The 27,535-nt window shown below is 38.2% G+C and overlaps 1 protein-coding gene across 1 annotated transcript in view; it reads right to left on the minus strand.

Annotated features, from left to right (window-relative positions):
- Positions 1-27,535, minus strand: part of ELL2 (elongation factor for RNA polymerase II 2) — a 73,869-nt gene that overhangs the window by 16,317 nt on the left and 30,017 nt on the right. Inside the window, exons 3-5 of the mRNA XM_007450232.1 lie at positions 13,549-13,670; positions 8,941-9,104; positions 1,610-1,869 (exon numbers count right to left, since the gene is read on the minus strand). Coding sequence (XP_007450294.1) covers positions 1,610-1,869; positions 8,941-9,104; positions 13,549-13,670 — 546 coding nt within the window. The remainder of the gene's footprint in view (positions 1-1,609; positions 1,870-8,940; positions 9,105-13,548; positions 13,671-27,535) is intronic.

A 27,535-nucleotide genomic window follows, 5' to 3' on the forward strand; every position in this document is an offset into this window, starting at 1 on the left:
TCCATTTGGATATGTCTAATAGACATCGTCCAAATAGTATGTATGTAAGACAGGATTCCTGATTCCTCTGCATACTCTTGTTCCTTTTCCATCCCTCCCCATCTCAGTCAATGGCTCAATATCCATTCAGTTGCTCCATTTAGTTGGTCTGGGGCGAAATCCAGGAACTGGCATTTTAAAAAAGTTCTCTAAGGGATTCTAATATGGAGCTAGGATGAGACTATGCTCTAGATTCTATCAAATAAACAATAGTAATGACACTCATATCCCACTTGCTCAGGAATTAAGTATACCTACATTTAAAAATTATATCTATACACATATTCATGATCACATGACTACTGACATACATCAGTAGCAGCCTCTGGGTGAACTGCCTCTGCCATCATTTTGCCCTCTCATCCTCTAACCTAGGAGGTAATTTACAACCTTTCTGGAGATTCAGTCACCAAATATTTTGACTTATAACCTGAACCTCCCCCCTTCCCCAAATAAAAAACTGAACACACACACACACACACCTATACCCCCCTCATCCTCATTCATTCTTTCATCCTGTCTCTTGAGCTCTTAAAACTGCTATGTGACATATGGGTTTAAATTAAGTGTTTCCAAAAAGTGCTCAAATGACTTAATAAGATCCCTGAAATTGCCAAAGATACCTTGGGGACTGGTTAACCCAGAACTGGAGATTATGGTTTTACTCTTTCATGACATTTGGTATCATGTCTTGAATATAAGAGAAAACAGATGAAAAGGACTTAAAAATGTTATTCTTTGAATAATACATGAAAACCTGCAGGTTTATTTTATTTTATTTTTTAATGATGAAATTTAAGAACAACTTTGGAAATGTTACTGCTTTAGAAAAAAATAAAGAAAGCAGACTTCCATTTCTGGTGGACTTGAATACTAATCAACATTTATGACACAAAGTCATTCTAAAAAATACAGGAAGCTACAGTCTGATGAACTGCTGATTTTAACAAATTTACTTACTTTTGTACTTAAGCTTGTGATTATATGGTAACTGATCAGTGCTAATACTTTACATATTCATATCCTTTAATGAAGACAGGTGACTGATTTCAGCATACGCAATGGTTGAAAAAGGCAGAGTATTACAGGCAAAAACAGCATGCAGGGCAAGACACATCCAAAACTATTTAGCAGGTAAAAATATTCTAGCTTATACCGACCAAAGACTGATAAAAACACATTGTATAGCTTCACCTACATAAACCAATAAAAATTATGGCAATAGTTTAGCGGATTCAAGACTAAAAGCAGCTAACGAAAACTTCGTTTACTTTTTTTTAATGGAATTTCAGGGCAAAGTTTGTTTAACCCAAATGAAGATAATGACTCGAAACTTGATAATTCAGAAGGCTCTAACTTATAAAACCTAGTATAAATGTCTACATTTCAATTAGTTTTTAATTAAATGTTTAAGTCAAGATGATTTAATATTCATATACCATTGATCAAAACGATCCTGAAATTTCTCTACCTCAATAATAATGATAACAACAACAACAGCAACAAGCCTTCTTAAATGAACTCCCCAACAAGAAGGTAAGCAGAAGGAACTCTCTCCAGCTGTCCTCACCTGTTGCAGAATTGCTCCGAGGGAGTTCTTGTCTTTCTGATTGACACCGTCTTTCTGCAGTCGAGCTAGCAGCTCAGGTTTCTTATAGGCCTTCAGTGCCAGTAAGTGAATCACCCTGTCCCGATATGGCCGCTGAGAAACACTGCTGCTGCTATGTGTCTTTCGAATGGTATTTGCAGGGTTCATGGGGGTTGATCTTTTCCTCTCAGGCACTGCATCTGAAACAGCTTGAGGTGCTTTCCGAATTTGCACTCTTTTCCCTAAAGTCCAGTAGAAATGACACTGTTACACATTTGCAGGTGATAATATAATGAGCATCTCAATTTCCACAACTCTGATTTAGGTACCTCTTCATTCTGGAAGGAATAAAGACTTCATATTTCAATTTTTACTTTAAAAAGATATGCAAACAGAAAGCATTCTGAATAAATGGCCTAAAATGTGGATTCAGAACTTTTTGACAGAAGCGTTTATTGGAATAAATATGTATTATAAAACTATTTTGGCCACTTAGCTATACACATGGATAATAATTAGTGACACACCATAGCAACACTGGAAATTTTAAGGTTGTAGGCATTTGATGTTAAGTGGAAATAAAGTAATCTCCATACTCACCTGTGCTACTTACAGAACTTAAACCTACATATTGTATGTCATTTCGTTGGCAGATATGAATACAACGAATATGTGAAATGTGAAAAATACCTGTCTATCTCACTAAGGACACACTGTTGGCTGAGCTCAGTCATTAGCTTAATTTCACAGATTCAGAAGCCACAAAGAGGAGAGTCAGGCATAATTTGGGGTCAACATTCACCAGGGCATTCATGAGTGATATTCCTTTTCAACAGACATAACATACTCTAGGAGTCAAAAAGCAAAAACAAAACCAATCAACCAACCAACCAACCAACACAGTCTAAGAGGGCCAGACAAGCAGATCTCTCCTCTGTGGTGCTGAGACTACAAGGTGAGTTAGAGGAATGGAAAGTGGTAAAAGCAGGCATTCACACCATTTCTGCACAGGCCAGTGCCATTCACATAATTAACACACTTTCTGCTTAAACTTAACAATGACAAGTGTTTGGCAAGTGGCTATTTCTAGAAAATACTGTGGGCTGTAGTGACCTGAATACTATATGGATGTGTGAAGCCATCAGTACATGGCTGGTCACTGACAATACCTGGTAACCATTCCTTGCTGAAGAAAGAGAGATTAGAATGAAACTGTATTAGACCCTCGCTTTATGATTTCTGAGGTGAAATCTGATACGTCACTACTAAAGCTTCCAACTCTATGCCCATTGGTTAAAGAGGGGGAAGAATTGGTAATGACATACAAGGTGGAACAACTGCATTAGGGACAATACTAGCAATTAGAAACAATGGATAAGTAAAAGCAGTATCTAAAGTGCTGTTGGCTTGGGTGAAAACAGCTTAATGGGGCAGGAGCTTTACTGAATAGTAGTTCTGTCCATGCTGGGTTCCCAAGGCCTGGCCAGAGGGGCTCTTTGTTTGATACAATCCTACCTAAAGGAGAAAGAAAGGTCTCACTGGCTCTTATATTTCTTTACTATCTGGACGTAACCAATTGTAAATATCAGATCAAAATACTGCACAACAAAGGAACTCAACATTAAAGGGTCACTGCCCAGTGGTAAGAAAAGCTATTAAATTAAGGTACAATTAGAGCTTTGGAGATAGATTTAGATCTGTTTTCTGTATTTTTCTTAACTCAGAGATAGTTAGATCAATGTCAGATGTGCCGGGAACTAATATTTATCTTGCACCAATTATGGGATGGGGGAGGGGCGCCGTGCTAAGAGCTTTACACATATAAAGTCTCATAAAGTAACCTGATGAGGTAGGCCTTGGTCCTATTTCACAGATGAGAAAACTGAGGATTTCAATGGGATAAGCTCAAATAGTAGAGTGCTGACTTAGCATTTGGAAGGTTCTGCGATTAATATTCAAGTTTTCCTACTTGTACTTCTTTGTTGGAAAGGTTTTATGAACAAATGCCTAATGTCTGCCCTTGCTTCATGTTAGGCTGCAAGCTTCCTGTGGGCAGTGCTATGGCTGCTTTGTCTATCAGCAGACCTAGATTTTGATGACTTGCAAAGTGAAATGACCAGCAAAGTGTCAAAGTGAATGACAGCAAGTGAACAAGCAGACAGCAGAGGAGCAGGATCAAGGTGGCCTGTCCTGTACTTTTGCACATCACCAGGCTGCCAGAGTCTGAAGACACACCACTTCTCAGTTGCAATAGTGTTAGCAAACAGTGCTACTTCCTTGAAATTTCAATAGGAATTTTTGGAAAGGAAGAATAGAGTTGGGTCAGACAAGTTTAGGAAACGCTATAAATTCCACACTCCCCGCCCCCCTGAAACCTGTTTAACTTCTACTTCCCCAAACCAAGCTGACTATGGATCCCTCTCCCACACTCGTCTCTAGGGAGCGGGATGAGCAGAGAATGGTTTTTAACTAAACTCACATACACCATGACTAGTCATTTAGAATGAATTCAGGCCAGCAAGGAAGGCAAATAGAAATAAAAACAAAAACAGGACTATCACTGTGTTGCAGGCTGCCCTACCTCTTCTGTAGGTCTCACCAACCTCTGGTCCACAGTCTCAGGAAAGCCCCTAGGTCTCCTGAGTTTACCCCACCCTCCCAAAGTAGACATAGGGCTACCAAATAAGGGAGGTTCACTTTGCCCTTAAAAGGGGTCAAAGTATGATGTCTAACAAGAAATTAGAATCTGGGCAGGGATGTGACAGCATTGGAGTCTCACCTGGGGCCTAATGCTAGGCTATCATTGGTCCATGAATCTCCTACCCACAAAACACTCACTTCACCTTTACCTCATTTTAAACAGCAAGTTGTAGGGTAACCCATTTCTTTCAAATGATGAAAGAAGAATCCAGCCACACTGGGCCACAGAGTTTTGCACAAAGATCACTTGCTCCCTGCCTCCCCATCAATCTGTGCCTATTCAACCAGGAAGGAGTCCTCTGATTTAAGGTAAGAAAGGCTATAAATGAAGAAAACATTAGTACTCTAAGTAGTTACAGAATTGAGATGCTAAAGCAAAAAAAGAGCAGGAAAATGTGGTTCAAAGTGGGCAGAAGAAAGGCTTTATTTTTATTTTTTACATTTGCCTCAGAAAAGCCCTTTTAATAAAGCCTGTGGGAGAACCTAATTCTCTTCCCAGACCCAACTGCTAATCAATTCCCTGGGCTCCTTATATAAACAGCAGCAGCAGGTTGGACAGAGTTGGGTAATCTGGGACTATATCTGAACCGTTTTGTTTCATAACAAGGAGTCCACTGCTAGCTTCTCCATTTAATATGAAATGGTAAAAGTACTTAGCCCTCCATCTAGTGACTCTGAGTAAACAATCTGAAAGGAAGGTGTTAAAACAGACAATCAGAAAGAGAGCAGGGATGCCAACCGTCTTCTGCAGTTATTTTTCTGTCCTGTGGAACCTAACTAAAAACCCTGGCAACACTGACCCAAGGTTTTAAAAACACTGGCAGGACCTTGACAGTGGTGTGACTCTGTCATGGTTAAATACATAATCCACTGCAATGAAATCCATCTCCACTACTTAGCATTTGAGATCACTTCTTCAAAAGGTTTACTATCAAAACATATATAAACACCAGTCATAGACTGCTAGAACTACAAAGGACCTTAGATGTTATCTACGTTCAAAACCTCTTATTTATTTTTTTATAAGTTTATTTATTTATTTATTTTTGGCTGCGTTGGGTCTTCGTTGCTGCAGGCAGGCTTTCTCTAGTTGTGGCGACCAGGGGCTACTCTTCGTTGTGGCGCCGGCTCCTCATTGCGGTGGCTTCTATTGTTGCGGAGCAAGGACTCTAGGTGCACGGGCTTTAGTAGTTGTGGTGCACGGGCTTAGTTGCTCCACGGCATGTGGGATCTTCCCGGACCAGGGCTCGAACCTGTATCCCCTGCATTGGCAGGTGGATTCTTAACCACTGTGCCACTGGGGAAGCCCCAAACCCCTTATTTTAATATTTGAGAAAATTAAGGTCTCCAGATGTTAATTGATTTGTCCAAGGTCATTCAAACATGTACTAACATCAAAAATAAGGAGGATGGGGGGAAAAGTTGGGAAAACTGGAAAAAGGACCCTAGGAATTAGGTTGGTTGGGTTATTTTATATACCTAAATAGATATTAGGTATATAAAATAATCAAAATTTACAATTCAATAAATTTCCAGAATTTAGATAGGAGTCAGTGAGCAGACTTAAGATACTGGTAAACTAGAAGTGATGTTTTTTTTTTCTTTTTTTTAAACAAAGGGGAAGGATTAATAACAACACAACAATGCTCATTATTGATATCAATGGCATAACTAGAACTGGAAATATTACTGAAGAAATAATAACAATGTTTTCTAGGTTAAAGCTTCTCCTGTGCTCCTCTCCAGGCAAAATAGGCCTTCCCCCACTCCCCACCCCAAGCCCACTAGAAGGTCACAGAAGCTCACATTCCTGGTTGCCTAGGCAAGCTGACCCCTAAGAGCACAGCCTTCCCTTCCTTAAACTGGGCTTGTGCCCTAATTCAACTATCAGAGGACTAGATGATGCCACCATACCCCCCACAGTGAGACCAACATTATTCCTATTTGTCCTCTACTCGGGCTGACACTATTAAAAGAAACTTTGTTCTGCAGAGGCTTCTAAGCTGGCAAAGGTCAGCTTTTGGTATCATTTTATATGATATATTCAATTAAGAACTAAAGAGGTATCTCCTATTGTCTTATGAAAGAAACATAACTTGTTAATGAGGCCAAACTCTTATCATTTGCTATTTGCTGATACCAACAACTTGATATGTAAAATGTAGAGGCAACCATAACCCAGCTCATGGGGTGATTGTGAGATTTAGATGAATAACTACACGTAAAGTGCTAACCAGTGCCTTGTGCATCGCAAGCACTCAGGAAGTGCTGAGTAATATTAGTATTGAAGGGTGACTGACTAGCATTTTAAAGATCTGAATGGGTCAGTTTTGAGATACTGAAAAAAGCAGGAGGATACAAACTGAGCTGCCTGGAAGGAAAGAAACACGGTAAAGGCCTGGCAATGGATAAAGTTAGAAGAAAAAGATCAAAACATGCCATAACAAGGAAGAGTAAAAAAATCAAAAAGAAACACGAGAAAAGCCAATCCGGATACTAGTCTTTTGCTCTACTGTATTCAGAATTGATTAGTCTTTTCTTAGTAGTGTGTGCAGTTTGGAATTCTGAGGTGAAGAACTGGAGGCAGTCCAGAGGAGAGCAATAAAAGTAATTAAAGGCTTGGGATGCAGGCCATATTAAGGAAAGTTAAAAGGAGCTGGGGTTACTTGACCTAGAGAATAAAGGGCTGAGGAGGTTAATGACAAGATTTAAGACCAGAGAAGAACACTGCTGTGATGGAGAGTAGCCCAGGGCACAGAGGACACAGCACAGAGAAGGTTAAACAGAGCACTTGTCTGGCAGAAGTCACTGTGGGGCTCTGCAGGGGGGGAACATATGTGTGCTCTTCTTAAAATGGCATAGATGTAATCTGGTTCAGATTTAAATTTAGATAACCTCAAATTCTATGTGGTCACTCTAAAAAATGTATATAAATTATTTGTAGTGCCTATAAGAAACCCTGCAAGTTCCAAAATTCCCATACCATCAGGGCATGTATGGCCTGTGTAATTCTGGGTGTTGAAAAGTCTCTTGTGTAAGGTGGGAATGAACTGTACCGACCCTATCAAAACAAACAAAAACACATGGACATAGGGGACGCCCAAGGATCTTTCAATGGAAAAAAGTACGGTGATCATTGCTAATTTTCAAGCTTTGGAATAAATCAAGGTGAAGGTTTTCAGATAGTTATACTGGGAAGAAAAAAAAATCATTTTGATTGCTGGAGTCTTCTATTCCTTTGTCAAACACACCAATTTGTCTTACTGTTTATAAATTGGTGGTATTGGACTTAAAAAACACTCTCAAAGCAATAGGGACAGCAAATTCATAGCTTGCACTTAAATTTAAGAGCAGCAGATCTTGTACATTTTAAAAACAATTTGAGATTTAGCCTACTAAAGTTAATTAAGTTACCTATGAGAATAAAGAAGAAAGAAAGGAGGTTGGAAGTTGTTATCTCATTCAGCAGGAAAGAGAAGATGAAAAATCTCATTGCTAGTAACTTACTGGGCAGGGAACTGGGCCCCGTGGGTACAGATACCTGGGGAAGCCATGAATTGTTGTTAAACCAAACTAAATGTATCTAAGCTAAGCACCAAGTCCCAGGGGCACTGGCTCTGTTCCAAAGAAATACTTATTAAAGATACTAGTGGAGCTTCTCAAAGCTGAATGTATTGTAGCTGGGTCAGCAATGGGAAAATACAGAAGTAGAATTATACCAAACCATGGAAAGATGTTGATTAAGGGATCTGGTTATTCAAGAGACTTTTTGTTAGCATTTACATTTTCAAATTAATATCCTTTCATCATTTACTATCCAGTGACTTGTGTTATTAAACTGACTGAGGCCTCATAGAGCTCATCCTCACCCTGGGTGATTCTCTCTATTACTGTTAATAGTCACTGTGAATTAACTCTTTAAAACTGTCAGGGTCACTGCTCGTAAAGGAGAGACTCATCTTGCTGGTCTGGTCTTAATTCCCCTCGATTTGATGGATATTTGAGTGAGCTGATGATAAAGGTGATGGGGGTAGGGCAGGTTCTTAATTAATGGAGAGATGAGGATGAGGATCCATAATTGAGATGACATCACAATTGAGGTACCAAAGAGGCATCACCCTAATGCTTTGCTATAAGCATGTTTTAATACTTTTGCAATAAAAACTCCTTGTTGTGCAAAGATTCTTTGAAATTCTGCTAATAGAAAACTCATAAGTTCTACTAATAGATTTTACTATAAAAATAACTCTCCAGAAGTACAAAATAAGAACTATACTGTCCACCACTGAAATTACATCATCCAGTGACAAAGAAAACACAACAGTACCACTATCACAATCTCACATAGTGAAGTAACTTGAGCAGATCCCAGTATTGTAAAGTAATAACAAATGGCCAATAGGGGATCTGGGATTTATGAAAGAAATAAAATTTTTCAATCTCTTCAATTTATCAGCAGTATGAAGAGAATAAATGACTTTTGACCATGTTTTTCAAAGTGTTCTGAGAACTAATTTCTGTGTTTTCATTAAGTAATATTACCGATATTTACCTAGAGTGATCTTGAATTATTCCAATCAATCAGCAAGAAGGAGAAAGGTATCTATACAAACCTACATATGGTCCACCAGGTTTGATAACTTTTGTGCTTCGGTTGCGGGATTCCTCCTCTGCCTGGGTCATTCTTTCTCGTGTCATCTGATACGAGTCATTTGTTGCACACACTGTAATTTTATCTTGTATAAATCCCAGGCAATTGAGCTGGGACGCTCCAGAGCTGTCAGGTAAGATGGTGCCTTGTTAGATATGTCCCACATTTTGCATAATAAAGGCAAGCAGAAATTGTATAATCCTAAACCCAGCAGCTTTAATAATAACTTTGCAATTCAAAATAACTAATATTAGTCATTTTAAAATGTAAAGCTTACTTAAAAATTTTTAAGTTTCTCCTCTTCATTTGATATCACATTTTTTTTTTTTCCATATTCTGGATAGAATGGGTGAAATGAGATCTCAGAGACCAAATCCATGAAATGTTGAAAAAAAAAAAAAAAAAAGAATCAGTACTTGGAATGAAGACCAGAGTCTTGATGGGCACTGTAGTTCTACTGTCATTTTTTAAAGAATTACCTACCACTGATGTGAGAAATGTTACAAGTTTACTTTTAATGGAACCATAGTATGTATGCTTTAGAACTGACTAGATGAAACAGACCCACCATAATAATGCTTTTTATTTTTAATAAGATATTAAGTTTAAGGTTAAAGTATGGCCAAATATCATAGTTTAATTTATTACTACTATTCACCCAAATACCCTAAAAAATTGTAACTTTATATTTACCATTGTTAAATCTCTATAAGATGATCTTTTGATATAGCAAATACTGAAAAATACTGGACAGGAGATTTTTGCAGAAATATTAAAAAAAGAAACCTTTTATTTACACAATCACGAATATTAACACCGGCCAGGAAGACGGCTCTGTATTCAAAGTATTATGCTAATATCAGGGGATTATGCTTAACAGTTATGCTAGTATTTTAAAAAATTATTATGGCCTTAAAACAGACTAGAATGTAGAAGTAATGAAAATGTCACTACAGCTCTGATATTCTATTTCTAAACTTAATTGGAAGTAGCTTTGTTATGATGCTAAGAAATAAGGGTTGATAAAATTTTTGTAAGTTGCTAATAGCTGTCTGTACAAATGCTATTTTAAAAAAATCAGTTCGTTCATCTCATAAATATTTATTGGGCAGAGACCGTGTGCCTGGCAATGTGTGAGGTACCTGGGCTGTGACAATGACTGACAGATGCGGTCCCTCCTTCAAGGAGCTCTCTGTCTAATGGGTGACAAGGCTGAGCACACTGGAAATTATGATGCAGTGTGACAAGTGACAGGGAACAGGGAACCCCCAGGAAGGTACTTCACCTGGACTTGTGGGCAAGGCAAAGGCTTCCTAGAGGAAGTGGTGATTGAGCTGATCTAGAGGGATAACTAGACAAGGGGGAAGGACAAAAGTGTTCTAAAGGGATAACCAATGCGTGCAGGCCCAGAGGGAACAAGGAGAAGGTTTTCAGCTTGACCAAAGAGAGCTGGCAAGAACAATTAGAGGTGAGGCTGAAAAGAGGGTATAAGAAGTGCATCACACAGGGCTTTGGAGGTCATAGTATAAATTTTGGACTTTTCCCCAAGAATAACAGAGACTGAAAACAGTCTCATTTATTCTGTAGAAAAATCAGTCTGGATGAAGAACAGATTGGAAGGAAGGGGGCACTCTTGTGAAAGCAGACCAGTTAAGAGGCTATTGAATGATTACAGACAAGAAGCAATGGCTTGAACCAGGGTAGGGCCGTGTGAATGCAGAACAGTAAACAGATTCCAGAGATAGTGAGGAGGCAGCATTGACAGGATTTGGTCAGAGATTAGCCATGGCCAGGGGTCCGGGGTGTGGGTTGGGTGGGTGGTCGTTAATGATTGTGCCCAGGTTACTAGGTGTGTGGAGCTGCCATGTGAGACACCGGAGTACAGATGGGAGAGAGAAAATGAATTCAGTGTTGGACCTGGTTGGTGACTTTGAAGAAGTAAGGAGCAGTCTCAGGAGGGAATGGACTGTGAATAACACTAATATTTAAAATAATCAATAGGAAGATAAAAAGACTTCTTTGGTCTTTTTAGTAGAAGTAGAGGGAAATTAGAAGAGCAGTGTGTCATGGAAGCCATGGGAATAGAATATTTCAAGAATCAGAGAGTGGTCCACAGTGTGAAATGTTGGCAACAAGTCCAGAATAATAAGGAACCAATAAGCATCCCCTGGGTTCATGGGCAAGGAGGTAAAGGCTCTCTTCGAGAAGCATATTTCAGTGGAATGGCGGGGACTGAAGCCAGACTTGGGGTCCAGAAGAAGTGAGTATAAGGGAGGTGGGTTTGGGGTTTTTTTTGGTTTTTGTTTTTGCGGTACGCGGGCCTCTCACTGTTGTAGCCTTTCCCGTTGCGGAGCGCAGGCTCCGGACGCGCAGGCTCAGCGGCCATGGCTCACGGGCCCAGCTGCTCCGCAGCATGTGGGATCTTCCCGGACCGGGGCACGAACCTGTGTCCCCTGAATCGGCAGGCGGACTCTCAACCACTGCGCCACCAGGGAAGCCCTCAAGGAATTTTTGAGTGTGGGATTTCCACCATCTTACATGTGAGAAAAGTGAGGCCCAAGGAGATTTAAAAAGATAAGAAAGGAGACTAGTTGATATATCTTTTTTGAACATCTATTTATGGAGCTCAGCCAACACTGTAAGACTGGAAAATGAGTGTAAGAAAGCCCCTGCCCTTAAGGAGCTTGCACAACTGTAGGAGAGACAAGATATATGGAAAATAAAAAATCAAACTGAATAGAAAAGGTGGAGCCAGATTATAAAAAGGTTTTCTTGCCAGGATGAAAACTGGAACTCTGAGTGCTTTTGTTTTTATGATGGCAAATTTCAATTTATATTCATACCACACTTGGATCATATGAATGTATTTATGACAATGTTCTCACAATAACTGTTTCTTTTCTGTTGGCACATCATGTATAGTTTTATAAAGTGACCTTAAATCTTTCTCCAAACAAGGTAGAAATAAACACACAGGGTATTTATGATGTAAGGGAGAAACCATATTACCTATGATAGGCCTGGTTTTGAAGAGGGAATTAAGTTCCTTAATGAAATTCCTAATGGGACATAGTTCAGTTTGATGTCAAAACGTTCTCACTGTACTAAAATAATTCTCTTAAGACAAGTGTTACAGGTAATGGCACAATTAGAAATCGGTGTGCCCTGTGGTATGTAAAGAACACTGAAGTAGGAGTTAGAACTCAGTTCTCATTCAGCCCAGTCACTAACCAACCACCTATGCAACCTGTGAAGTGAAGGGGTGGAACCACACAATCACCAAGGACCCTTGTACTTGGTGATTCTATGATCGATTACAATGCTGTCCCACAGAAATTTCTGCAATTTAAAATGTTCTGTGTTTGTGCTGTCCACTATGAGAACCACTAGCCATGTGGTTATTTAGCCTATAATATGTAGTTAGTATGAGTGAAGAACTAAATTTTAAATTTTATTTCATTTTTATCAATTGAAATGTAAATAGCCCCATGTGGTCAGTGGCTATCACCGTGGACAGTGCAGAAAAGTCTACAGAGTCTAAAACACATGCAATTTATACCAAAAAATGTAAGTTTGGGGGAAGGCAATTTTTAGAAAGCAAAATTAACATATACTCAGGGAAAATGGCAGATTAAGATAAAGCAAAAAGTAATTTAGTCGCCTTAAATGGTAGAAGAAATTTAGACCTCTCTCAGTGAAGTGTCTTATTTTGTATCTCTGCCTTCCCTGCTTACTTGGAACACAACTTTCCCTTCCTTTCTCCCACACACAGCAAGCACTTAAAGTTTCAAGTACGACACAGAGGAGAGATAGGGATGGACGGCCCTGGGGGCCTTGGGGAACTTTCGGCCAATGTCAGTGTTTCTCTGGAGGTTGGGGGCTCTAAGGCCTTGTCTTTATCCACAGGCAGAACAAACTCCTACGAGGGGCTGTTCTTTAATCAGAAACAACCACAGCAAAGAAGAGTGAAACAAGTAGCTTAGTGTTTACAGAGGACCTAAGTAGATAAGGGTTCCAGTGGGTATATGGGTGTGTATTTTTGTCTTCCTCCCTCCTTTTTCCCCCTGAAAATCAGAAATGACTTCTATACTGGGGTTAATTTCTAGTTTCCATTCTGTTGCAGAGTAAAGATTTTTAAAAACCTATCTTAAAACAAGCCTTGCACAGCGAAGGAGGAAGGGGATATATAAGACACACGTATATTTTCCTCCTTTATCTATGAGTGTGAGTCCTGAGGATACTATAAAGCACTCTTATTTATATTCAGTGAATAAAAATTAAAAAACCCCTCAAACTTGTCTTTAATTAAAATAAACAAAATAAACCATGTTTTATAGGTATAAAATCTATACTTTAAAAATTCCTCAAGGGCAAGAATCTTAAAATTTTTGTGATTGTATCCTACAGTGACAAATATAATGCTCAATATTTCTCAAATAAATAAATGAGCCCTACCATTCAAGTCAGTAAATATTTACGGAATGACTACCATGTATTTTATTGTAGAATTAAAAAGAAAACCCTCAAAGAAAAGTCATTTTCCCTTCAGCATACCTTGGAACGCACTTACCTGGAGAAGGTTTGCTGGATGCAGTCAAAGCTGCCTTGAGGGTTGTCTTTACCCACATTTGACAAATAGAAGTTAAAGGTATGCACTTCGTTGGGGGGATCATTTTTAGGGATTTTGACAAGCTAAAAGGGGGACAAAGAGAGAAACACCTCAAATTATAAATTTGCTATAGAATGATCTGATGACTGAACTGTTTTTCAAGCGACATTCATTTTTTACTGAAGCCCTCTTGAGCATCTAAATTTATAGCATTTATATTACCAAATCATTCAAGGAATCTGACGAGCATGCTTTAACTCACCACGTTCTTATTTCCATTTTCTATCCTAAAGTGTCAGTAATCATATTGCCTCAGTAATTAGTTTATAAGAGGAACCCCCTTCTTTTCAAACTAGAAAATGGTTACAGTTCACAGGAAGAGTTATTAGTGAACTCTCTAAAAAGCTCTTCCTCTTTTGATATACACAGGTTCTGCCTTTGGCTACATGACCCACTGCTAAATAGCTTCTAGATATTTAGATGGTCTCGAGATAGAGTCCATATCCCAATCTTTTGCTGTCTTATTACATACGCATTTCATTTTAATTCTTACTTCTTGGAGCAATATTTTTGAAGAATAACTAGCAGCATAAGGTGAATACTATAATTACATTCACACCAAAACGCAGCTGGGTGTTTCTCCCTGCCCTATGATTCTTGTACACATCCTCATGTTTACAGAACAAGGTCAGCAGCCTACAGAGATTATTCTGCAGGGCACTCCAAGGCTGAGCCCCAGGCAACACTGTGGAACAGGCAGATGTTTCCTATGCTCTTGCTCAAGGTCTGGTTTCTCTGCTAGATGGGAAGCCCCAGAAGTGAAGGGACAGGGTTGCTCTCGATTACTGAACCCCTGTACCAGGTACATTTTCCTGGCACGTAGGAGGAGCTTAATAAACATTTGTGAATAAATGAACTGGAAACTTCTGTCTTTCAACTGCTCTACTCTTCCCAGCTCCCAAGACCTTTCTTCCCTTGGGTCTACAGGGGCCACCATGGTGTTAGATGATAATTATGAATAGGATGCATTGGAAAGAAAGTAAAATATGACTTCCTGCTCTCCAGCCTCCAAATACGTGGTCTTGGCAATTTAGTAGACAGGCAAGGAAGGAGAAAGTGTTTTCTAATTCTCTTTCGTCTCCTCCAAATCTGCTCTTTACATCAATGGAAGATTAAGACTCAGAGCTAACTGGCTGCCAGATATATATATATCTGGCGTATATATATATATATATATATATACATACATATATATATATATATATATATATCTATATCACTCATGAATATGCTAGTAAGCATAAGCGTGTATGAACTCTACTTGGCCCTGAGGACATCCTGCAACTCTGATTTGCTCACTCTAAAAAGACTCCTAATCTTTTATCTACAGAAAATAATTTAAAGCCACCAACTCCATCCCACACCCCTCCCCCTAAAAGAGTGAAGAAAGCTAAGAAGGGAGACAATTTGCAGTGTCTGGTACATAGCAGACATGCAATAAATGTTTGTTGAAGGAATGAACGAACAAGGAGAAGAAAAAAGAAAGAAGTCAAAGGTAAACATCTTTTCAAAGGAGATTCATTCAGAAGACCCATGTAGAGCTCGAGAGCCTAAATTTCACCAAAAATGTTGAATATTAGATAATACTCCATAGATCCTCCATCACTCATGAATTTAAACTACCTTTGACTCCCTTTTTAAATTAGTTCTAACTGCTAGAGTAACAAGCTTCTACATTAATTATCCACTCTATAAATTATATCTCTGGGGGGCCCTAAAGTTACTCTTTTATTTCCCCAAATTTCCCCTAGTTCTAAAATGCTGGAACTTTGTGAACAAGTCTTAATTTACTCTGTAAGTATTCATCAGGCTGTCTTATTGGGCATGCAAACTGAACAGCTAGTCAGCAAACACACAGTGGTGAAATGAAATGGAATGTTTTACTTCTTAATCCTATAGAGATGGAGCAGAGCAGGAGCCAAAGGAATGCTTCTGTGAGATGCAAGAGAACAGCAAGTCTGTCCACAGGCTGGTGTAACAGCATTCACTGACGTCTGCTTTTGTTTTCCTAATAATAGCAGGGCTCTGCTGTCAGAGAAGGGATGTGCCCGGTAGCCCAAAGCTTCCTTAAGGTCTAGGACAGGAGGTAGACAGGTAATGTAGGTGTGAACACTTGAATGACATCCCTTCCTCAGCCATGACTCACTTAACTTCCATTCACCTTCCCCCTCAACTGTCCCTGTAGATCTGTAGAACCTGGTTGGGGAGATTTTCCACAGTGGTTGTAGGCTCATCTTCAGGCCAGGCTCTGGCTTCAGTTTAGGCCTAAGGTCTTCCTTCCTGTGCAGCTCAGGTCTGGGAATGCAGGAGCACTTTACGTATCAGAGTATGAAAGACTGTCCGTTTTGGGAGATTCTAAGTTGTATTTTAAAAAAGTAGAAGCATATTGTTTTTTCGTATTTTGCAGGAGTGACTACAGTCTGTACTCAAATTCTACAAATGTTCGGTATTCTTTCACTGAAAACTTTTAACTTAATTACTGGAGTCCTTAAGCTCAGACATCTACTAAGCAGAGCATTTTATTCAGGAAAGTTCTTAACAAACCTCTGTAATACTTAAATGTAGATTTTTCCTTTCTTATCATCTAAATTGTGATTCCTCTTAAGTAACATTTATACTTCTCAAGGTGAAAAATTATCTTCCTATACATTTTTTTTCATTTTTAAACACACACACACAGAATGTCTTTGTGTAAATTTGGAGGATTTAATAACAAAAATACCTTGTATGAATTAATTACTGTGCATACCACTCAAAGCATTAGGGTCTAGCCTGATGGTGGGCATAGAAGACTTTCATATTCTTATTCTTTAAAAGAATCTTGAATAGAAAAAAAGCTATAGTCATTTTAAAAATATCATAATGAACAGAACAGGAAAGAATCAGATCATAAAGAAACAAAATTAAAAAAAATACACAACCCATGCTATGTACCCACTGAAGTGTTTGAAAATTTGTATCCCACATAGATTAGAACAGCAGTTTTCAACAAGGGGCAGTTTTGCCCCCCCGGGGACATGTGGTGTGGGAGGGTGCTACTGGCGTCTACTGGAGGCCAGAGACAGTGCCCAACACTTTACAGTACGCAGGACAGTCCCACAGCAAAGAGTTACCCAGTCTAAGATGTCAGTAAGGCCCAAGTTAAGAAACTATGGATTAGAGCTAGGGGTAGAAAAGAAGTCAGGGAATTCTGACTTTATTGACTTCTGAAAATTAATGAAGAAGTGGAGGGGGAAATGGTATCTTTAAAGAAATAAAAGTACCCATTTAAGAAAAAAAGAGGTAGTAGCATGGAGAATGACAGCAGGACTTCTCAGAAGTCTCTCCAACCCACTGTCCTACTCTGTGGTGTGTACGTGAGCAGTGAGCAGACAGGGGCAGGGGCAGGCATCAGGGAAAATTATGTTCGTGATGGAACCCAAAGGTGAATCTTGATGCATATCATGGTATTTTTCTCCAGCCGAGGAGCTGGGGTGGGGTTGGAGGTTAAGGAATGATGAGAACATGAAGTTCTGAGTTGCCACAACTAAGTTTCTACATCTCCTTTCCTCTGTGGTTTTCAGATCAACAGCAATGCAGATGGTACAGCCTGACCTAATCTCAGGCTTTTCCTGTAAAAGATCTGAGAGCAAGATGTTGCCTAGCAATCTTCATATCTTTAAAATTTCAAAAGCTTAAATTATACGGTCTATAGATTTAGTATATCTAATTTCCTGAAGGAGATGGTACAAATTAGATACAAATTTTATTTGCATTAATATCTGAATATACTCTTCAGAATGAAATGTATGTACAAAAAGTACTTATGTTTATAGCTGGCCTAACAGTTTGGCTCCTTGGGCAAAGCCTTAATGGAAAGAGCAGGTTGTGTATGACAATTAGGGCAGGCAGGAGGGGTGAAGGAGTGGGGGCTTCAGAACTAAACTATGGGGACCTCTGAGTGGACCAGAGCCTGTAGGACTGCTGAGGGTCACAAGCTAAAGTGGGATCAGAGTCCCCACTTCAGAGACTAGACTTTCAGAGGAACTTGTGGATACTTATTGCTCCTCTCTCTAATATATAGGAACCTATTCCACAGCTTGTCTAGATAGTGAAATAGGAGTCAATCGTTTCTTCCAGAATGGTTACGAAGCATTTTCTTATAAACTGGCCTTTGAATATGGAATATGAAGAGAGGGAGTTAAAATGAAATGACTGTTATTGGCGGGCCTAGGGTCAGCTTCTGGAGACAGGGCTAATCACCATGGGAAAAGAAATTCTGAGGTCTGATTTAGAAACAATCGTGGAGAAGCATCCCTTTGTACGATAGGAACTTCTCAATTTTAATTATAATATTTTGAGCTTTTCCTATAAGTCAGTGGGAATACCTTTATATTTAGCAACCCATAGTCTACTGGAAATTTTTAGCTAAATGTCTTAAGAATGAAATATTATTTTAAAAGTATCAAAGACTATGATTCCAAACAGTTTCCTATTCGCAATGAAAAATATAAAAATACACTACCATGTTCTGGGCAACTCGAAATGTAGATTTTAATTTTCATTCCAAATATGAGAGCCTGAAAATCAAAGGCTTAGGACCACAATCCACAACCCTCCTCCCAAACTCCAGTCTGTCTTTGATAAAAAGCTATGAAGACAAAGTTTCAGGAAACTTTCAGACATTTATAATTAACATAAACACTGTATACCAAGATGTGTAAGTCAAAGCTTCTAATTATTCTGAGACACAAGTTCAGGCATGTGGCACTGGGATCCTGCCTGAAAGGTCATTTCAATATCAAGTCACAGACCTCCTATTTATGTAAGGATATAAGACAGAAGTGCAGTGTGCACACTGCTGCAAATTTCTCACAGAGGCATGCTAACATATGCTTAAAAGCCACTGGTACTTTTACTGCAGAGGTTGCTCCACTGGACTGAGGTACACACTAGATTAAAAATAGGGCCATCAAGCAGAGAAAGCTTTCGACAAAATTCAACACCCATTTATGATAAAAACCCTGCAGAAAGTAGGCATAGAGGGAACTTTCCTCAACATAATAAAGGCCATATATGACAAACCCACAGCCAACATCGTCCTCAGTGGTGAAAAACTGAAAGCATTTCCACTAAGATCAGGAACAAGACAAGGCTGCCCACTCTCACCACTCTTATTCAACATAGTTTTGGAAGTTTTAGCCACAGCAATCAGAGAAGAAAAGGAAATAAAAGGAATCCAAATCGGAAAAGAAGAAGTAAAGCTGTCACTGTTTGCAGATGACATGATACTATACATAGAGAATCCTAAAGATGCTACCAGAAAACTACTAGAGCTAATCAATGAATTTGGTAAAGTAGCAGGATACAAAATTAATGCACAGAAATCTCTGGCATTCCTATACACTAATGATGAAAAATCTGAAAGTGAAATCAAGAAAACACTCCCATTTACCATTGCAACAAAAAGAATAAAATATCTAGGAATAAACCTACCTAAGGAGACAAAAGACCTGTATGCAGAAAATTATAAGACACTGATGAAAGAAATTAAAGATGATACAAACAGATGGAGAGATATACCATGTTCTTGGATTGGAAGAATCAACATTGTGAAAATGACTCTACTACCCAAAGCAATCTATAGATTCAATGCAATCCCTATCAAACTACCACTGGCATTTTTCACAGAACTAGAACAAAAAATTTCACAATTTGTATGGAAACACAAAAGACCCCGAATAGCCAAAGCAATCTTGAGAACAAAAAATGGAGCTGGAGGAATCAGGCTGCCTGACTTCAGACTATACTACAAAGCTACAGTAATCAAGACAGTATGGTACTGGCACAAAAACAGAAAGATAGATCAATGGAATAGGATAGAAAGCCCAGAGATAAACCCATGCACATATGGTCACCTTATCTTTGATAAAGGTGGCAGGAATATACAGTGGAGAAAGGACAGCCTCTTCAATAAGTGGTGCTGGGAAAACTGGACAGGTACATGTAAAAGTATGAGATTAGATCACTCCCTAACACCATACACAAAAATAAGCTCAAAATGGATTAAAGACCTAAATGTAAGGCCAGAAACTATCAAACTCTTAGAGGAAAACATAGGCAGAACACTCTATGACATAAATCACAGCAAGATCCTTCTTGACCCATCTCCTAGAGTAATGGAGATAAAAACAAAAATAAACAAATGGGACCTAATGAAACTTCAAAGCTTTTGCACAGCAAAGGAAACCATAAACAAGACCAAAAGACAACCCTCAGAATGGGAGAAAATATTTGCAAATGAAGCAACTGACAAAGGATTAATCTCCAAAATTTATAAGCAGCTCATGCAGCTCAATAACAAAAAAACAAACAACCCAATCCAAAAATGGGCAGAAGGGAGAAATAGACATTTCTCCAAAGAAGATATACAGACTGCCAACAAACAGTTGAAAGAATGCTCAACATCATTAATCATTAGAGAAATGCAAATCAAAACTACAATAAGATATCATCTCACACCAGTCAGCATGGCCATCATCAAAAAATCTAGAAACAATAAATGCTGGAAAGGGTGTGGAGAAAAGGGAACACTCTTGCACTGCTGTTGGGAGTGTGAATTGGTACAGCCACTATGGAGAACAGTATGGAGTTTCCTTGAAAAACTAAAAATAGAACTACCATATGACCCAGCAATCCCACTACTGGGCATATACCCTAAGAAAACCATAATTCAAAAAGAGTCATGTACCAAAGTGTTCATTGCAGCTCTATTTACAATAGCCCGGAGATGGAAACAACCTAAGTGTCCATCGTCGGATGAATGGATAAAGAAGATGTGGCACATATATACAATGGAATATTCCTCAGCCATAAAAAGAAACAAAATTGAGCTATTTGTAATGAGGTGGATAGACCTAGAGTCTGTCATACAGAGTGAAGTAAGTCAGAAAGAGAAAGACAAATACCGTATGCTAACACATATATATGGAATTTAAGAAAAAAAAATGTCATGAAGAACCTAGGGGTAAGACAGGAATAAAAGACACAGACCTACTGGAGAACGGACTTGAGGATATGGGGAGGGGGAAGGGTAAGCTGTGACAAAGCGAGAGAGAGGCATGGACATATATACACTACCAAACGTAAGGTAGATAGCTAGTGGGAAGCAGCTGCATAGCACAGGGAGATCAGGTGGGTGCTTTGTGACCGCCTGGAGGGGTAGGATAGAGTGTGGGAGGGAGGGAGGGAGACGCAAGAGGGAAGAGATATGGGAACATATGTATATGTATAACTGATTCACTTTGTTATAAAGCAGAAACTAACACAACATTGTAAAGCAATTATACTCCAATAAAGATGTTAAAAAAAATAGGACCATCAACGTTTTTTTCCCCTCATTTATTTAATATAAACACTTTGTTCTGTTGTGGGTATTACAAATGATTTAAACTTCCATAAGCTTTTATTTGACAGCAATTCTATAAGTTCTAATATCCAGCCTTTTCTACTAAGGTGACTGCAAATGCTCAATGAGATGTTCATGACCCAGCAATACCACAGAGTTTGACATGACAACTCTCGGTCCTTAAAGCAGACCTGCTGGCAGGGCCTTTGAGATCATCTAGTCGAATGTCTTCATTTTACAGATTTGAAACAGAGAGAAGTTAAGTGACTTGCTCAAGGTTACATCTCTATATAAAACTGTAACCCCTGTACTCCTGACCTCCTGACCCTGGCTCCACGTTTGTCTCAAACACTTAGTACCTGCACTACTTACAGATTTTGTTTGTTGTCTTTCTCCTCTGGCTAGAATGTAATCCTTAGAAGGACAGAGGCTTTTGTCTGGTTTGTTCCCTGTATTGCCAGCATCTTGAATAGTGTGTGGCATAGTCACTCCATATGTACTTGCTGAATGAATAAAAATGGTGATTAAAGCCTCAGCCAGGACTAGAACTGAAGTGTCTGCTTTTTTTCCACCAATATAAAGCATGTTGAAAAGTTTCCTTATATTAAAAAGGGGTTCTATCCTCAAATAAGTTTGGGAAATGCCAGCTTAAACAAAAGCATTTACTTTGCTGTAGGTTCTTTCATACTGAATAGCGGTTTCCCAATTTTTATGACCTCAAAACCCACTTCTTCCATTCCTATAGTATCTTAGGAGGCCAGCCTGTCTCTTAATATTATTAGACTAAAATATCTATTATTTTACTATAGATAAACTATATATCTTAGTTTGGATACAAAAAGTGCTACAAACACTTAAACATTAGAATTCTCCATTGTTCTCAAATCCTTTCCTGACTTTTAATATGTAATTTCTGAAAAAAAAAATCCTGTAATTTCTTAATAATCTAGAAAATTCGGTTTAGCTAGAGAAATGTATTGATATTTGCATGTACTGTTCAGGTTCCAGAGTTTAGGGACAGAATAAACCTAGAATCAGAACAGAAAATAGAAATCTCAACCTGAAAGCCACAAGTCCTATTTTTCAAACTAGAGCTGCGGTTATGAGTTTATGCCTAACATTATGGGTTTAGGGAAGGAAAAAAACCCCTCTCGGATCAGTCCAGATGTAGAAACCAATGCTGCGGTGGAGGTGGGGGACTAGGGAGGGGAGGGGAGGGTATCTTTCACTGGCAATGATCAAGTTTAAGTATTAGAGAAATCAGTAAGAGATAAATATTCCTATTGACAAGGAATGACAGGGAGTGGAGAAGATCCCACATATATCATAAACATCTGAAATTTCCACATGATAGAGGCTTTACTGAGAGTAGTGCAAAATGCTAAATTTATCTGCACAAAGGGAAATATTGGCAGTTCTCCAAAAAACGCAGGCCATGTACCAATTAATATGAATAATTCAGGACAAAATAAGTCCATTTATCTCCTTGCATTCTTCCTGTTTGGGAAGATGTATAGTATTAAGGAAAAAAGTAAAGTATAGCTTTTTCTATTAAGCTTCATGTAGCTCCTTAAATCCAGTAACAGAACTTCTTAAAAAATTCTCAATGAAAGGGTACAGTATAGGCCAGTAACGAGACTTCTTGGTTCTGTTACTTCCATAGCATATAGTTTTATCAGAAAACTCATTCCTTTGAACTGCATTCTCATCCAAAATGTATTCTTTTATATTTATGGCTGTTTTGGGGATAACATCATTGATGGCAACATTTCAAAACTAATTTTAATTGGTTACAAGTAAGCAATACCACCTTACAGGAGTAAAGTGCTAATTTTTAAAAGTCAAATACACCCAAGCTGCTATATAACTGAAACTGAAAAAAACTGCCTTGAGTAATTTTTGGCTTTCTTAATATGGTTCTCTTTAATATGAAACCAACCTTCTAAATGTTGGTATATCCAACATATGTCAATGTCATCCAAGGTGACATTGATTAATTTGTTCATTTAATTCATTTATTCCACAAATATGAACTGACTGCCTGCTGTGTCAGGCACTATTCTAGGTTTCTGTGACACATTAATGAATAAAACCACAAAGATCCCTGCCATTGTGGCATATATGTACAGAAATTCAGGAGCGAGATGATGAGGGCTTCGAACAGGAGATGGGGAGAAGTGGATGAATTGGGATATATTTTGCACGCAGAGGCAGCAGGATTCCTAGACATACTGACTGAGGAATGAAAGAAAGAGAGAAATCAGGATGATACCAAGGCATTTTCCCCTGGAAGAATGGAGTTGTTTGAGTGTGTGTGTGCATACCCATATACATATATACATGTATGTGTATATATACTCATATGTGTATGTATGTGTGTGTATATTTATTCTTGGATATGATGATGAGTACCTTAATGTAACTGAATCCATACTAGCTAAGTGCACTAAAATACAATTGACCAATGCTGGTTTCACCAGCTAAAAAGGGGCTTCAAAATGAGTTTTGTTATGACTCATTTTGTAACTTCACGGCCAAAAATTATTTAAAAGGGCCCAGGTGGCTGGGTGTAGTTGGCTGGTAGCTCGGTATTTCCAGGAAAAAGGGGGGGATGACAGTTAGTGGCAGGGGAAAGATGCAAATAGCAGATACTAGAGAACAGGGAAAAGGTATACAGACTATGGAGTATGAGAGAACAGAAAATTTGTATTTAAAAATGACTGCAAAATTGAGCTAAATGCCAAAGTACCTTTTAGAAGAAAAGTGAGAGAGCCACCAAGAGGATCTGAGAAGTTTGTTAAGATTTCATAGGACACATGTGGTTCCTTCCCAATAGACTTGGGCCTCACTCTCCACCTTGTATTTGATGTCTCCACTTCTTGTCTTGGCTTGCATTAGCTTATCCTTTGTTTAATACTCAGTTCAGGAGCCTTTCCCTTCCCCAGTGAGATGGGTTCCCTTTTCTGTCCCCACAGCCCCTTGGGCTCACTTCTACTGCATGCTAAGTACTTGTTTGTGTCTTCCTCCCCACTAGACTATGAGTTCTTTGGAGGCAAGGACCATGGTCTTACTTTCATACATATCTGGAACATGACAGATACCTAATAAATATTTGTTGGATTAATCTGAAGAAACTTGGGACTAGATTAAATTCACTCTGAAGAAGACTTACACCAGGACTACTAAAAAATTAGAGATATAACTGAAGTAGATCAGAGGAAAACCAGGGTTCTGCAGAGCAGGCAAAATAAATAGCAAAATGAAAGGAAGAAAAAAAAATCCCAAACAGCATGCACTGTGTGGTACAAACATCAGAATGAAAAAGTTTTTTTACCTCCTTGTGCTATGTTTAGCCCACAAACCTAGGTCAAGTGGCTGCCTGGTTTGTGGAACTTAAATTTATTATATATTATACATTTTTCTTTTTTTTTAAAGTATCTTCGTCTTTATAAAAATACTCACAGAATACTCTGGCCTTACCAAATTCCATTGAAAATATGATCCAGCGTCTTTAAAACCACTTTGCATTTTAAAGGACTTAGGGAAACCACACTAAATAATTCTAAACTTAGCAATTCTCCTGGTCAAGTATGAAGCAGAATTTTGTTTAAAAAAATGGTTTGTTTCTCAGAAACAAAGCCCAAACCTGAATTCTACAAGGAAAAAAAAAAATCTTAACTATGAATGTCAATTTCCAAATTCATTGCTAATCTTCTCTCCTTGTTCTACTGGAGTCTTGAGAAAAGCTTTCTGTAATATGCCAGGAGGAAGTGCTGGTGAAACATGGGTGGAATAGAAGTCATGTATAGCAGTCAGCAATGATTGTTTAAACCTAGGAAGGAAGACTGGTACTTGACAGATGTGAACACTCAAGATTAACATAAATTCGTAAAAGTGGCCCAGAGTTTGCAAAACACATGGTTTCATTCCAACTCAATCAATGTTGCCATGAAAACTTATAAGTTCAATAACATAAATTGTATTTAAGTCTGAAGACTTAAGTCTGAAGAATATTTCCATATAGATTTGGAAATAAATTCAATTCTTAATTTTCTGTTTTCAACATCAACATATTAAAAAATTTTTTTTAAGCTACAGAATGCTTTTTTCACAGTAAATCTTATGGGGAAACCCACCATGTATTACAAATAGAGTCAGAGCCGCTCTGGTTGAGCGGACTGGGACTGGGACTGCTAAGGCAGCCACTGTGGTAACATCACAGAACCCAGGCTCTGGGGACCAAAGACACAGAACCATGGCTGCATGTTAAGGAAAGAGAAACAGCAACAAGATGTACGATAGGCAGGGGATATCATTTTATTAACTACATTTTAGTCACATCTTAAATGACAATTACAAAAGAATGTGTATAAATATGAAGTCTTATGTGCCAATTCTTGATGGGAATTAGTGCCAAATATTTGAAGGATACCAAAGATAGGAAATAGTGTCCTTCTGCCTTATTCCCTTTCCTTTTTATTTTATTTTATTTTTTTAACAACAAAAAATTATTTGTTTTATTTATTTATTTTTGGCTGTGTTAGATCTTCGTTGAGGTGCGTGGGCTTCTCATTGCGGTGGCTTCACTTGTTGTAGAGCACAGGCTGCAGGCACGCGGGCTTCAGTAGTCGTGGCTCATGGGCTCTAGAGAGCAGGCTTGGTAGTTGTGGTGCACGGGCTTAGCTGCTCTGCGGCATGTGGGATCTTCCGGGACCAGGGATTGAACCCGTGTCACCTGCATTGGCAGGCAGATTCTTAAACACTGCGCCACCAGAGAAGTCCTCTTTCCTTTTTAAAATGCTTTCTTTACAATTGGATCCCTTTGTATTTCCAGTTCTAAGTTGGGTATACCTCAATGGTTTGAGAAGAAAAAAGTGAGAACTTCTCTTTTACACACAGATGACAAGGGAACAGAGCAATCAGACCACATCTAGTATTCTAGATTACAGGCTCTGGAGCAATCCTGCCCAGTTTCCAGTGCTGGCTCTGGAATCTACCATCTGTTACTTTGGGCAAACAACTTAACCTCATTAATTCTCAGTTTCCTTATCAGTAAAATGTGGATAATGATATTATTCACCCTATATGATTGTTGGAGTTTAAAGAGATAACTCATCTAAAGTGCTTGCAAATAATGATGCAAATAATGATGTATTCCTCAGCAAATAATGATGTATTTGATTTTTAAAGTAATTTTAAAATGGTAATGGACTGATAAGTGCTCTGTGGAAAATCAAAAGTTGATAATATACTTATTCTGAATTCTTGGTATTTACAAACCTAAGGGGCTAGAAACCTTCAAGGTCAAAACTTACGTGTTAGCTTAAATAAAAGCCAAAGAAGCTATCTGAGAAAACAAACAATCCAAAAGACTAGCAATATTTCTAATTGTTCCAAACTCAACATACACAGAGATAAGGTACAAGAATGAATCAGCCACAACAGGTGTCCATGGAAGGCTGAAAAATTACAGATGCCTGCTGCTACTCTAGAAGGGTAGCAAATACTCCTTGTTTCCCAAGTGCCCTATCCGTTAAAAGAAATGCTGCCTTCAGTAGCTATAGCACAACAAAGAAACAAAATAGAATTAAGAGTTCTTATGGAGCCACAACTTTGTGACTTTAAAGTATTCACTCTTCATAAATGCAAACAATATTTTAAAGTTTGTGGGGTTTTTTTTGTGTGTCAAAGCCATAGATAGTCTTGAAAAATGAATAAAACCTATAGTATTCTAATTTTTATAGATCTCTTTCCAAACATCTACCCTGAAAATATGTTCCTAAGGTAGGATCCATTTCAATAGAAAATTTATTTCTTTTCAGTTTTCATACATCAAATTCACTTGCTGATTTCCATCAAGCCTTCAAGAAGTTTAACTATTTCTGATTTTACAATGATATGCACAGTAGATCAAAAACTAAATTAGAAACTGCAATTCTCATTTCTAAGAGACTTAGCAGTTCTGATGTAAATAAGAGGGCCTGTGAAGTCTCTTAGATCAACTGATTTATTATTGTAAGAAATACAGGACAAAAATGATTCATTTTTAAGGATGGTATGCCTGGGCCATTAGCAAAGCCAGAAAACCCATCCCTTCAAACAGAGAGACATGTTGGTAAAGGAAGGGTGAAGATATTTTACATATGAACAACTAAGGTAATTACTGTATTTTAATAATTTATATCATAAAACTGTTGATTGATTATCTTCTAGATAGTTATTTGATTCTGCTAGGAGGCAGACAACATGGGTCCCTCTAGAACAATGAAATTATAGAAGGTAGCAAAACATTTTATCCTCTTGGCAATAATTCATTGCATTGCCCCTTAAAAATGATAACCATATCACTAGGTTTCATGAGACATTTGGCTCCTCATGACTCAATCGCCTTAAATATTTTTGAAAAAAGTTTTATATATATATATATATATATATATATATATATACACACACATATATATATATATATATATATATATTTTTTTTTTTTTTTTTTTTTTT

Source organism: Lipotes vexillifer, unplaced genomic scaffold (genome assembly GCF_000442215.2).
Source record: "Lipotes vexillifer unplaced genomic scaffold, Lipotes_vexillifer_v1.1 scaffold1403, whole genome shotgun sequence".
NCBI lineage: Eukaryota > Metazoa > Chordata > Mammalia > Artiodactyla > Lipotidae > Lipotes > Lipotes vexillifer.